The sequence below is a fragment of the Oryctolagus cuniculus genome, chromosome 5 (genome assembly GCF_051225735.1).
Source record: "Oryctolagus cuniculus isolate XC-2025 breed Fujian yellow rabbit chromosome 5, ASM5122573v1, whole genome shotgun sequence".
In the NCBI taxonomy this organism is placed as follows: Eukaryota; Metazoa; Chordata; class Mammalia; order Lagomorpha; family Leporidae; genus Oryctolagus; species Oryctolagus cuniculus.
Window position 1 is genome coordinate 115,168,736 of NC_142871.1, and position 13,603 is coordinate 115,182,338.

At 38.3% G+C, this 13,603-nt stretch overlaps 1 protein-coding gene across 50 annotated transcripts in view; it reads right to left on the bottom strand.

Moving 5' to 3' along the window:
- The window catches only part of MLIP (muscular LMNA interacting protein), a 314,125-nt gene that overhangs the window by 24,654 nt on the left and 275,868 nt on the right, over nucleotides 1–13,603 (bottom strand). For 25 of the 50 annotated variants that reach the window (XM_070073947.2, XM_089333120.1, XM_070073944.2 and 22 more), the window contains one exon: nucleotides 6,774–6,980. The exons of 19 other annotated variants lie outside the window; for them this stretch is intronic. In XM_070073947.2, the coding sequence (XP_069930048.1) occupies nucleotides 6,774–6,980 (207 nt within the window). The remainder of the gene's footprint in view (nucleotides 1–6,773; nucleotides 6,981–13,603) is intronic. 6 more of the 50 variants (XM_070073948.2, XM_070073940.2, XM_070073938.2 and 3 more) reach the window with 1 other exon arrangement.

The following is a 13,603-nucleotide window of genomic DNA, read 5'->3' on the forward strand; positions in this document are numbered from 1 at the left end:
TGAGTCCTAGCTGTTACACTTCTGATCCAGCTCTCTGCTATAGCCCAAGTCCTTGGGCCCCTGCACCCACCTGGGAGACCCAGAAAAAGGTCCTGGCTCCTGGCTTCGGATTGGCCCAGCTGGCCATTGGGGCCATCTGGGGAGTGAACCAGAGGATAGAAGACCTCTCTAACTCTGTCTCTACCTCTCTCTGTAACTCTAACTTTCAAATAAATAAATAAATAAATAATTTCAAAAAGAAAAAGACTTTAATTTCTTAAAAAGTAAATCATATATGGTGTTAGATGTTGTTTTTTGCTTTTAGTTTTTCTGTAAGAGAAATTTTCCTATAATCAATTAGGTAGTGCACTGGCAAAAAAAAAAAAAATGTTCTTTCTGATTCAATCAGCTCACAAATACAGGATGTATAAACTCTTGGCCCAATTGTAAATGTTAAAGGGGCATAAGTATAATTTTGATTAAGAAATCTACTCAACACTTTACAACTTACTCAAAAAAAAAAACCTAGTCAATAGTTACGCTTATTTTACTTACTGGGGGTTTATCAGGTGAAAAAAATCAATTATATTTTAGCATGTATGAGCATGTAAATATAAATGGTTTGACTTTTGAAATTACTGCTGACTTCTTGCTGATTAGAGAAGTTAAAAAGCAATGTGGGGGGTAGCTGCTGTCAAAGGGGAAGCATAAAACCTTCTGTGAGGCAAAAACTGTGAGGTCACCCAGCTGGTGGTAGCTCTGAGTTTAGAAGTTTTATGTGGACCATGGGAATTTGCATTTTTCTAAAGCTCCTGGGTAATTCTGAGGCAATCAGCACAGTTGGGGTCTTAGAGCTCAAGGTGTGAACCAAACCCAGTGCTTTTCTATTAGAGCAGAGGAGGCAGAAACCCAGTGTTTCCTACAGGAAAACAGTGAAGTGTGTTGTACAATAACATGTATGTAATTCAAATTACACGCGCACACAAATTGACAGTGAAACTTCGGAGAGAAGAAGCACAAACGAAAACTATGCACACAAAGCACTTTAGAATAGTTCCCAGAGGCAGAAAGGAAAGGAGCTGGAGCTAGGAACCAAACTCAAGCATATGGTACGTGGTATCTTAACCCCTACGCCAAATGCCTGCTCCCAAAAGCTATAATTCCTTCAAGAAAAAAAGCAAAATACCCACTAGACTACATGTTTTAAAATGCCCTCGACTGATCCTGACCTATGCTCATCTGCATAGGAATACACATTTCCTTTATACCTGAGAATTTATGATCTTGCCATGACCTCTAGTGAGACTAACAACAGCCTAGGAGTCTGCAAGTGGGAGTGGCAGCCATCAGAGCCGTGAAGAGCTCAGGGCAGGAGGGAGAGACATGGTGGATAAATAACCCTCTGCCACCTTGGGGTGAAAGCAATATAGAAGGGGATTTTCAAGAGGCTGCTCCAGAAATAAGCTCTCAAAAGTTCAAATTAGAAATGTTAGGGAAAGCTAGAACTGGCCCTTGCATAAAAAATATATGGTAGAATTTCATAGCAGTGGAACAAATGAAAAGGGATATGAGGATGTGAAGAAATGACAGACTTAATTCTCTATCCCACAGGACAGAAGTAGACTCTGAATAAGATGGTGTATGGTTACAAACAAGGCACAAATAACATGTACCTTTTTTTTTTTTTGACAGACAGTGAGAGAGAGAGAGACAGAGAGAGGTCTTTCTTCCGTTGGTTCACCCCCCAAATGGCCGCCACTGCCGGAGCAATCACAGCAGGTATGGATTTGCAGTTAAAAATAAATTGTCGTGAGCCGGCGCCGTGGCTCAATAGGCTAATCCTCCACCCTGCGGCGCCGGCACACCGGGTTCTAGTCCCGGTTGGGGCGCCGGATTCTGTCCCGGTTGCCCCTCTTCCAGGCCAGCTCTCTGCTATGGCCAGGGAGTGCAGTGGAGGATGGCCCAGGTGCTTGGGCCCTGCACCCCATGGGAGACCAGGAAAAGCACCTGGATCCTGGCTCCTGCCATCGGATCAGCGCGGTGCGCCGGCTGTGGCGGCGGCCATTGGAGGGTGAACCAACGGCAAAGGAAGACCTTTCTCTCTCTGTCTCTCTCTCTCACTGTCCACTCTGCCTGTCAAAAAAAAAAAAAAAATTAAAAAAAAATAAAAATAAAAAAATAAATTGTCGTGAGTAGGCAAACTGACAAATGTGGACTCCTGGAGTTTCTTATGGTGAAGTTGAGGGGTGTAAAGGAGGAGCAGAAAAGGAAATGAGGTAATCCAAGGTGAGGATTCTGAGACAGCCTCAAAGAGTTTACCTACTCCCAGTATGCAGGTTAACAATATTCACTGTGGTTGGCACTGTGGTACAGTGGGGTAAACCTCTGCCTATGATGCCACGTGGGTGTTGGTTTGTGTCCTGGCTCTCCACTTCCCATCCAGCTCCCTGCAGAGGACACTGCAGAGGATGTTAGAGTCCACATACATCAGAAGAAGACCAGATGTCTTCTTCCTCCACATCCTCACCCTATCTATGCTCCCATGCCATCTGCAAATTGGATGCAGCTGGCAACAAAAGAGAAATCCTCAGTTAACTGAAATTATTTTAAATGTGCTAAATCCATACGTTGACTCAGATCTGGTTTTCTGATCGAAATAGAACCAATCATAATTATTCAAGCATCTGGGGCTCATAGTAAATAAGCTGGGTCATTTTAGGACTGGTTCATCATTAACATATATTTGTCGTACACCAACAAGGTAGAAAATGCCATATGAATCATGTAATAACCTAGACAAACACCAAGCCAAGCACAACGGATAGATACATACACAATAACTTACACATAAGATGTCTTGGCACTGGCGAAGATTATAGAAATTGAAAAGAGGGGAAAAAGATTATTTTCGATGTTGATTCATGGAGAAACTTCATAGGAGAAGAAGAAAACTTGACTTGATCTTAAAGTGTGAGGATAGTTTGTGTTAACAAGGAGTAAGTAAAACAAAAGAGAATATTTTGTATGGGAAAATGCATGCATAACTGGAAGAATAAGGAATTACCAGGGCATGTCCAGAGGAAAATAAGTAGAAAAGTTTAAGTAAAGTAAAATAATAATAGTGAACAGTATGAGATAACAAAATAGTAATTGCAAAAGAAGAATTCATTCAACTTGGCAAATATCTAGCTGTAAGGACAAAGCTGAAAAAGCATGAAACATGATAAATGAATTCAGTTTTGACTTTAGGGACTGAGAATGATGATATTAATGACAGCAGTAGGGAAGCTATTGCTGTACTAGTTTGAGGCAAAATGAATAGTGAGTTGACAACATGACAACCTAGGGAAAATGATAAGCAAGCCATACTGAATCTCATTGAGAAACAAAATTGGAAATGTGGCTTTGAGACATCAGTACTAAGATAATCATTTGAAGATTGCAAGTAGATACATATCTGAAGTGGGGCAATTAGAAAGAGGAGTAGAGAAGCAATAACTGTCCACAAAGAAATCAATGAAAGATTAGTTCCGGAGTTGGAATGCACATAAAATCCCAAAGCAGAGTGAGGACAGAAATTTGAGACAGAATGACCAACTGTGTCAATTGATACAGAGCTATAAAAGAGATGGAGGATTGGGGAAATTCGACTGAATTGCTGACAAGCAGTTTATCCTTGACAGAGCAATTTCATAGAGTGGTTAGGATAAAAAAGGGCTTTTTAAAGGGGTTAAAGAGTGAGTTTATTGAAAGGGAATGGAACCATTGGCTACTGACCACTGTGAAAGAAAGAAAATTTTGAAATTGCTATTTTTAGCGATTTTAGGCAGCAGCATCAAAGAAAATGATGGTAAAGTGATCATTTTACATTTCCTTAAAAGATTTATTTATTTAATTATTTGAAAGGCAGAGTTACAAAGACAGAGAGATAGAGAGAGATTTTCCATCCAATGGTTCACTCTCCAAATGGCTACCATGGCCAGAGCAGGGCAGATCTGAAGCCAAGAGCCAGGATCCTCTTCTAGGTCTCCCACTGGGTGCAGCAGCCCAAATACTTGGACCAGCTTTGGCTGCTTTTCCAGATAAACTAGAAGGGAGCTGGATTGGAAGCAGAGCAGCTGGGACTCAAACCAGTACACATATGGGATGCCAGCAAAACAAACAGTGGGATTTACCCACTACACCCAGTGCAGCACAGGCCCCCATTTTAATTGATTTTTAGGATCCTGCAGATGAAGGGGAGGTATCCAATTTAGAAAGATTTAATGAAGACTCAAGAGAATGATAGGAATGATAACACCCAAAGGTTTAGAAATATTAAAACCTAATCTTTATATGGTTCTTATTATTTTTCAGTCACTTTTCTAAATGCTTTACTCTTTTTTAACTTATGTTTAATAAATATAAATTTCCTTTTTTTTCATTTGTAGACACTGGCATTTATTGCAAAATCAATTCCTTTACGTTGCATTTCTATAATTATTTTATTTTTTATTTAAATATATATAATAAATGTTGCATCATTATAAAAACTAAGAGTACAACTTTTGAATTATAGCGGCTTTTTCCCCCCATAAACTCCCTCCCACCCACAACCATCCCATCTCCCACTCCCTCTCCCATCCCATTCACATCAAGATTCATTTTCAATTTTTTATATACAGAAGATCAATTTAGTATATACTAAGTAAAGATTTCAACAGTTTGCACCCACACAGAAACACAAAGTATAAAGTACTATTTGAGTACTAGTTATACCATTAATTCACATAGTACATCACATTAAGGACAGAGATCCTACATGGGGAGCAAGTGCACAATGACTCCTGTTGTTGATTTAACAATTGACACTCTTATTTATGACGTCAGTAATCACCCAAGGCTCTTGTCATGAGTTGCCAAGGCTATGGAAGCCTTTTGAGTTCGCAACTCTGATCTTATTTAGACAAGGCCATAGTCAAAGTTGAAGTTCTCTCCTCCCTTCAGAGAAAGGTACCTCTTTCTTTGATGGCCCATTCTTTCCACTGGGATCTCACTCACAGAGATCTTTCATTTAGGTAATTATTATTATTATTATTATTTTTTTTTTTTTTTGCCACAGTGCCTTGGCTTTCCATGCCTGAAATGGGCTTTTAATCCGGATCCGAATGCCTTAAGGCTGATTCTGAGGCCATAGTGCTGTTTAGGACATCTGCCATTCTATGAGTCTGCTGTGTATCCTGCTTCCCATGTTGGGTTGATCTCTCCTTTTTAAATGCTTTACTCTGACTACTACATCTTATTCTGTCACTAGTCTGGTAAGGTGATACTATTATCATTCCCATTTTAAAGATGAATAAACATAGGCATGCAGAGGCTAAATGATTTGTCCAATATCTGGGTCAAGAAGTGAACCTAGAGTCACCGGAGGCATCATACTATCATCACTGTTTAAGGATTAAAGAAGAAATAAGAGAAATTACTACCTTCCTGAAAAAGAAAAAAAAAAGTGAATATACTGCTTTATACTGAGACGAAAAGGAAAGTGCTCAAACATCATCATACAGTATGATGTGACACTATATGTAGAGTTCTACAAAGCTTAAAGGAAGAAAAGGGGTGAGAAATTGGAATGAAAAATTAGGATATGAGGAGTTGGGTGAAGATTTAGAAGAATGCATTGCAGTTTCAACAGAACAATACAAAGTTTTAAACACCTTCTATAGCTCCAGTTGATGAAGGATCCTAAAATTGACAAGTTAAGCAAGTTCAGCTTGGTTCTTCGGGTGGGGCTGGGATTTGAGTTTGAACAGCCCATGTGTAGAGCTGTAATATCAGAATAGATGTAAGGTTGAGAAAAGCATTAAGATATTGGAAGAAGCTGATTTAGATGAAAGACTACGTTTAAATGCTCAAGGAATTTTCCTCAACTATACCCTAGAAGATGGTTTTCACTGATTTCAAGTACAGAGATATACTTATCTAATTTAATTAGATACAAATAATTTGCAAAGTAAAAGCTTTTAAATATTTTTAAATTTTATAGAAATACTTGTTTGGAGGCTGAACTTGACCAGGAAATTCTTTTAGAAAATTTTCAGGATCTGAAGGTCAGGACTAATCAGGATATCCTATGGCAATGGTCGGAAGAGCAAAGGGCACTTATACATAAACGACATGTTGTTTCAACAGCTTGTTTTTTTTAATGCACCATACAAGATTACATTCCAAAGCCAACTATAAATATCATTTTACTTGTATTGTTCCATACACACACACACACACACACATACACGTTTGAAACACAGGTTTTGAATTCTTCATTTCTTTTACATATCCTTTGGTATACACTATGAAGCAGCAAGGTAAATTTTAAAATAAAAGGTTAATGTAAGATTGTAGGAACCTGCAGTAAATTCTAAATACTCCTTTGCCCATTTAATAATTTTAAGTGCCTCTTCATCAATGCACTATAATTTGAAGAAGCTTTTTAAGAACATGGAACTGAGACTAGAACATAAACTAATAGTGGCATATTATAAGATTTCAGAAAATTTCTTGGAATTTTCACATTAGAGTCAGAATATGAAACAATGAAGAGCACAAATTGGGCAATGACTTTGAAAGGAAAGACATTTTTCTTACTTCCCAAGGTCAATAATGATCTCCTTGTAAAGTAATATTCTTTAGTATGCATATTTAATATTCTTAATACATTTAAAAATTAAATATTTAAGTATCTGCAATATATGTAATCCTCCACATTTAGTTTTAAGTTAAGCATTGTAAAGCTTCAAAGCACAGGAAATTCTCACCTTGTTATATGTGCTGTGACTAAGGAGGGTGGGAGAATTCCTCTGCTCATCAGTCAAGGAGAAGGAGGACACATGACTGAAGGGTCCGGGGGTAAGACACTCAGCATGGGGAAGGTTCTGTGAATGCAGCAGAGACTTAGCAGGAGGATAGAGTTTAGTCTGATACAAAGGATGGAGGGAGACAGGCTTGTGAGGGACTGTCACACCCTGGGAAGGAGAAAGGCATAAAGAGTACATTAGTGCACACAAGTCAGGCACACTTGGATTTAGATCTAGTGTAGACATAAGTCAGAATGAATAGCTAGTAATAAGAGCCTGTCCTAGGGAGGAGGTGGGACACCTGCTTTCATAGAGTATCTTTTGCTCTTTCAATAATCTCTCTAGGTGCCCCATTTGCTCTCTTGCATAATAAAGCAAGAATTTGCAGAATGTCTCCTGAAGTATTTTTTTGAGAAAATTATTTGAAGAGTAAATTTTTTTCAAAAAAATTGTTGAAAGTAGTGAGGAGAAATGTATAAGGAAGGAGAGAGCCCATCCAATGAGGGGTGGCTGGGGTTAGACAAAGCATCACAGAAAAGGTGGGAAACAGTGGATATTTTTTAAAAATTTATTTATTTATTTGAGACGTAGACTTATAGACACAGAGAGGGAGAGAGAGAGAGAAGAAGGTCTTCCATCCACGAGTTCACTCTCCAAATAGCTGGAGCTGAGCAGATCTGTAGCCAGGAGCCAAGAGTTTCTTTTCGGGTCTCCCATGCAAGTGCAGGGGTCCAAGGACTTGGGCCATATTCCATTGCCTTCCCAGGCCATCAGCAGGGAGCTGGGTGGGAAGTGGAGCAGCCAGACATGAACCAGTGCCTATATGGGATGCTGGCACCGCAGGCAGAGGCTTAGCTTACTACGCCATAGCACCAGCCCCAGCAGTGGATATTAATTTAAAGATGCTTGTGATTTGGTATGCAGGGAACCAGGGAAGAAAGTGGAATGCACTCCAGAAGATATAGACACACAAGAAGAGGGGCAGAAAAACTAGATTCAGCTGGTGGCATAAAAAATTACGGAGATAAGTTAGCATAGATAAGGGAGCCGGGAGAGATCAATCTAGAGAAAAGTGAATGGGATTGTCCTGCAGCAATTAGATGAATTCAGTGCTATAAGGGACTGTAAAGAGGTCTTAAGTAAGAGGGTCATTAACATGGAAAGCAGATGGAGATGCTGAGGAAGTAGGAACTACTAAAGGAAGCCATATGGGGCAGGTACCGTGGCATGGTGGCCTGGGCCTTGCCTGAGGCTTCAGAACCCCTTATAGGTTCTGGTTCATAACCCGGCTGCTCCTCTTCCAATCTGGCTCTCTGCTGTGGCCTGGGAGAGCAGTGGAGGATGGCCCACATGTTTGGGCCCCGGCACCTGTGTGGGGGGACCCAGTGGAGGCCCCTGGCTCCTGGCTTTGGTAGGCCCAGCTATGGCCATTGCGGCCAATTAGGGAGTGGGCCAGCAGATGGAGGACCTTTCTCTGTCTCTTCCTCTCTGTCTGTGACTCTGCCTCTCAGATAAATAAATGAAATCTTTAAAAAATATAAAATAAAGAGGCCATACATTTTGAGAATGGAGTAAGAAAATTGAAGAGTGAGATTTCTTGAGGCTACACCAAAAAGCTGCAAAACAGCCATCCCTCTAAGTATAGATCTAAAAATAGTTATGTTTTCAGCAATCTATAAGCATAGATTATATTTCTAAAATTGAGAAAGTAAGTTGAGGGGCCAGCATTATGGCACAGAGTAATGCAGCGAATGACGGTCTAAGTACTCGGGCCCCTACCATGTATGTGGGGATCAGCATGGAGTTCCTGCCTCCTGGCTTCCATTTGGCCCTCACTTGGCTATTGCAACCATTTGGGGAAGTGAACTAGGTAATAAAACATCTCTTTCTCTCTCTCTTTATTACTCTGACTTGCAAATAAATAAATCTTTAAAACAAAAAGAAAAGAAATTGAAAGTGATGACCCTACAGTAAAAGCTCTCAGAATATGAACTCTATGACATGAAACCTGCTTAATTCACCTTTGTGGTCACTAAGGCAAGTGTGATATGGAATACAGTGTGTGCTTAATGCAGGTCTGTTTGACTTTTCAAAAGTATGCAATAGTTTTCTGAGTTCAATAATGTCTTCTATTATTTTTTGCTGATTCAGCAATGAATAAATGTATTTGGCTTTGTGTAAAATGGAAATTTAATATAAAATGATGCAAACTGCCTCAAATGACATCCAGCTAATCGACGAATTCAGCTGCTAAAACTGTAATTAATATTTTTATGTAAGTTAAACTCAGATCACCAGATCCATATTTTAAGTCATCAATTGACTTTCTAAAATTTACACTGAATGTGTTTGTTGTATCCAAAAAGTCTCATTTTATATATTTTTAAGCAATGATTTCCAAGCTTGCTTGGAAAAGATGTGGCAGGTAAAAATTATAATTCTACGGTTTTATGTTTGCAAGATTAGGAGTTTCACTTGTCTGTACTTTGACTAAGCTTTTGTCATTTTTACTGTGTTCTTGTTTGATCTGCAAATGTTTCTATTACATATAGGGCAAATAGAAATATATTATTATTTAACACCTATTGCAAGTATACATTTATTTACATTTACTATGAGAAGATAACATCCTCTATGCAATATTCTGTATCTTTTTTATTTAACAAAAATTGTGGAACATTCCTCTATCTGTATGTGAATGCTATTGATGTTCAAACAAGACACATCCATCTGATTATAATTATCATGCTGTTCATTCTCTTGGAAGTGCTAGATGTATCACTTAACATATCAAGTCACTTAACAGAGTAATAAGTTTATCTCCTCTTTGCCAGGTGTAGTTTTGCTTCTTTTTTGTCACATTTCATCAGCAAATAACTGACATTGTGAAACAATAGTTATGTTAGTGGGCACCCTAAATGGGGCACATGTAGTATTTGTCCATTAAAGATGGTGATTGATGAGATTGAGAAATAAAATTAAAATGTATTTAAATCCCATATTTTATTTTAGCAACAGTTACTTTTATTAATTAGCATGTAATGTGATTAGCATGAAAACAGAGTTAAGAGTACAAGACTAACTGTAAGAAGAGGACAGCATTGTTATTGATACCTGAAGGTGCTTAGATAAAGGCAGCCTGGACAATCTCTGGTTTATATTCAGACCTTTTTTTTTTTTTCTCACAAAGTTCAAGAACCCATTCTCAACATACACTCTTGTAGTGACCCTGGCCCACAGGAAGCAAGGTTTTGCCACAAGTGGGATCTGGTGAAGTCAAGTGCTCTACATTTAGGAGGGAAATAGTTGGAGAAGGTGGGCAACTCTGCATTTTACACTTACTACGCTCATGTGCTCAGTCTCCCACACTCAGGACTGAGAACAAACCTGAAGATTCTGTAGGATGAGGTGGTGTCTACAGGTTATTCCAGCAGCTGGGCAAGGAGGGAGAGCAGAATTTTGTCAGCACTTGGACAGGATGGGGAGAGCCACAAACCCTGGCCAGGCTCACTTGAGTCCCTTCCAGCTGCGGCAGAGCACACACAGGAAAGGCTGCTCGGGGGCCACGTGCTCAGCGTGGATGCCACGGGGAGCATGTGCTCGCTCTGTGCTGCAGTCTCCTGTGCTTCTTACAAGGTACTGCCCTACAGGGCACTTGCCCAGTACCCTGGAAATTTTCTCTACCTCTTGTGTTCAATTTCCTGTGTCCAGAACCCTATGTCACTTTTCCTTGGATTCCTCTAATATTTACTAGGCCCTAAAGGAGCTTCTTGGGAAAACAGAGTATTAAAAGCAAACTTTTGACAATTTGTTGAGAAATCACTGTGTTCTATTATTACATTAAAATGTTCAGATGTTAAGTTGGAAAATAATCGCCTTCAGAATTTTGAAAATATTTTTACACAGACTTCTACTGTGCAGTGTGGTTGAGAAACCTAACAGTTCATTCTGATCATTTGTATAGGACACTGATACTTTGCCTGTTATCGCTCTTTCTCTCTCTCTCTGCAAGAACACAAGGTATTTTTGTTTCTAGTAATCTGAAAACTCCCCCAAAATGTGCCTTGAGATGAGTGTGTGTTCATCCACTATGGGAGGAACTTGGTGATGCCCTAGAAATTGTGAAATTTGCCTGTTGTTTTGGAAAATGCTCTGAAATTGTTTCCTTTCCCATTTTCTGTCTTCTCTTTCTGGATGCTGAGCAATCGAGGTAATCCTTTAATTTTCATCTTTTTGCCTTTTTTCAACAGCTTGAGAAGTTTATTTATCTTCCAACAACAGTGATGCAGGAAAGAGTATTCCCAGGACACAAGACTCTCTCAGAGCCCAAGGCAAACTGGCATGGGGGTTTGCCCACCTCCTACTTTTATAGTGTATCCTTCATTTCTGTTATATGTTTAACCCAACAGCTTCTGCTTATCTCTTAATTTTTTTTAGTATTTTGTTTTGATTTTATAATGACACTGTCTTATCTTAACTCTGAAAGTATTAACTTTACAGAGCTTATTTATCCCTAGAAATTTTCTGTTTTATTTCTCGTTTAGTTGGCTTTCGGTTTTGTTTTGTGTTTGCATTAAAATTCCTTCTTGGGGGCATTCCTCAAATTTCAGGATATCCGTGATTGTCTGCTAGCATTTTAGAGTTAGGAATTAAGAGTGCTTTGGAAGCTGAGAACATGGATTGAGATATTTGAGGTTCATTGTTCAGAACTGCTCCATCTCAATAAGGGGAGGACGCTGAGCTGGTCAGATTTCTCAGTGAAGACTTTCCAAATCTCCCTGCTAAGATGCCAGAGTTCAAGCAACCAGTATTCTGAGATGTGAAAAGGGGAAAAACCAGGACTTGTCAGCATGAGCCTCTCATAGCACCACACAGTTTCCTTGTTTCCAGTACAGATTCACTGCTCTCAATTATGTCCTGTCTTTGGAATGGGAGAAAGAGTCACTGAGAAACACGGGATTGAGCATAGCTTCTTCTTAAATAGCTCTTACTCCATCTTTCTTATTGTAGCTACTATTCCTTTATCCTCTTTTCAAAGATATCAGGCACTTCCAAATCCTAAAACTTTTGAGAACTCTTAATGCTAAACTGAAATCTGTGTTTGGCTTTCTCTATGATTGGCTTAGGATTTAGTTTTCTTGTGTATGCTAAGTCAGTTTTCTCTCATGTCGCCTCTCTTTTTTTCTCTTAGTTTTGGGTTTCACTTTAAAAACATATCTTTATTGTAATTTTAAGGAAATATTGGGAGGGGGCAAATTTAGAGACGTTTTTGAATACACCACTCTCCATGGCAAGTCCTTATGAGATTTGTTTTAATTGTCAAACAAAAATGGCACTTACAGTCTAGGGAAATAATAACATCATTTTCTCCTTGCATTATTAAAATAAATCCCACTTGGTTTGGATGTGGCATTCTTAAATGTGCTATTGGATTTAGTTTTCTACTAAATTAAGGCATTTGCATTGATATTCATAACTGAGATTGGAGTGAAGTTTTCTTTTTGTGCTACATTTTTTGGATTTTGATATATACTTGAAAATAAAATGGTTTGAAAGATATCCTTGTCTACAACTGTCTGCCATTAGAATTATTTGTTCTTAAAACATTGAAATAATTCTCCTGTTAATGTACCTGTGACCTGGAATTTCTTTAGGGATTCTCTTCATCATTTTTTTTCCCAATTTTTCTTTTGCTAATTGGCTTACTAGAGTTTTCTCTATATTTTGTATTTTTCCAAGAAATATTTCTTGGAAAACCATGAATTATTCATTTCACTAGAAATTTCAAATTCCCTTGCAAAAGTTTGAGAAGAGTGTCATGTTTTTACTTATTATCATTAGTTATTTCCATGCTACTTTCTGCATTCTGTATTTTCTCTTTACTGATGCTAGTTAAGAGTTTATGTACTTTATTTTCCAGAGAACATATTTCATATTTATGACTTTTTCAGTTTTTCTGATTTATGGTTGTCTTTATACAATCCTTGTTAATGCATTTCTTTTTTTTTTCTTTTTTCACATGCAAAGGATAAGGATTTTCTCTCTAAATAATGTTCCCTCTAAACTTTTCTGATTTGTTTCTTAGTCTTAAATTTTCCAAACTGAATATTTGATTTGCCTTATTCTCTTTCTTAATTAATCACTGATCATGCAGTTATACAAATTTATTTCATGGATTAATTACTTAAATTATTTACTATAAATTCCAATAGATAATAAATTGAAAAAATATTCCCATTTTTTCATATAGAATTTTTTTTCAAGCTGGACCTCTTTTTTACTATTTTAATGTAATGCATGTCACTATTTTAACATATGGTTTTAATTACTACCAGGTAATATATGATCATCATAGAAAAAAAATCACAAAATATAAACAAACCAAAATGACAATGTTTAAAACACTCTCAAACCTATGAACTCTAAGAGACTCTTCCAAACAAAATTTCTGTTTGGAGGAAGAGGGAGTGCATTCCTGATTTCAAAATATATTACAAATATATTGTAATCCAAATAGTATGGTACCAGCATAAACAGAGATATAGACCAATGGAACAGGACATAGAGCCTCCAAAGAAATCCAAGAGTCTGGCATTGTAGTGCCAGTTAGGCCACCATCTGTGACACCAGCCTCCCATATGAGCACCAGTTCAATACCAGGCTGCTCCACTTCCCCTCCAGCTCACTGTAAATGCACCTGAGCAAGCACTGTCAGATGGCCCAAATACTTAGGCCTCTGCTACCTATGTCGGAGACCCAGATAGGGTTCCAGAAAGCTGGCTTCAGCCTGG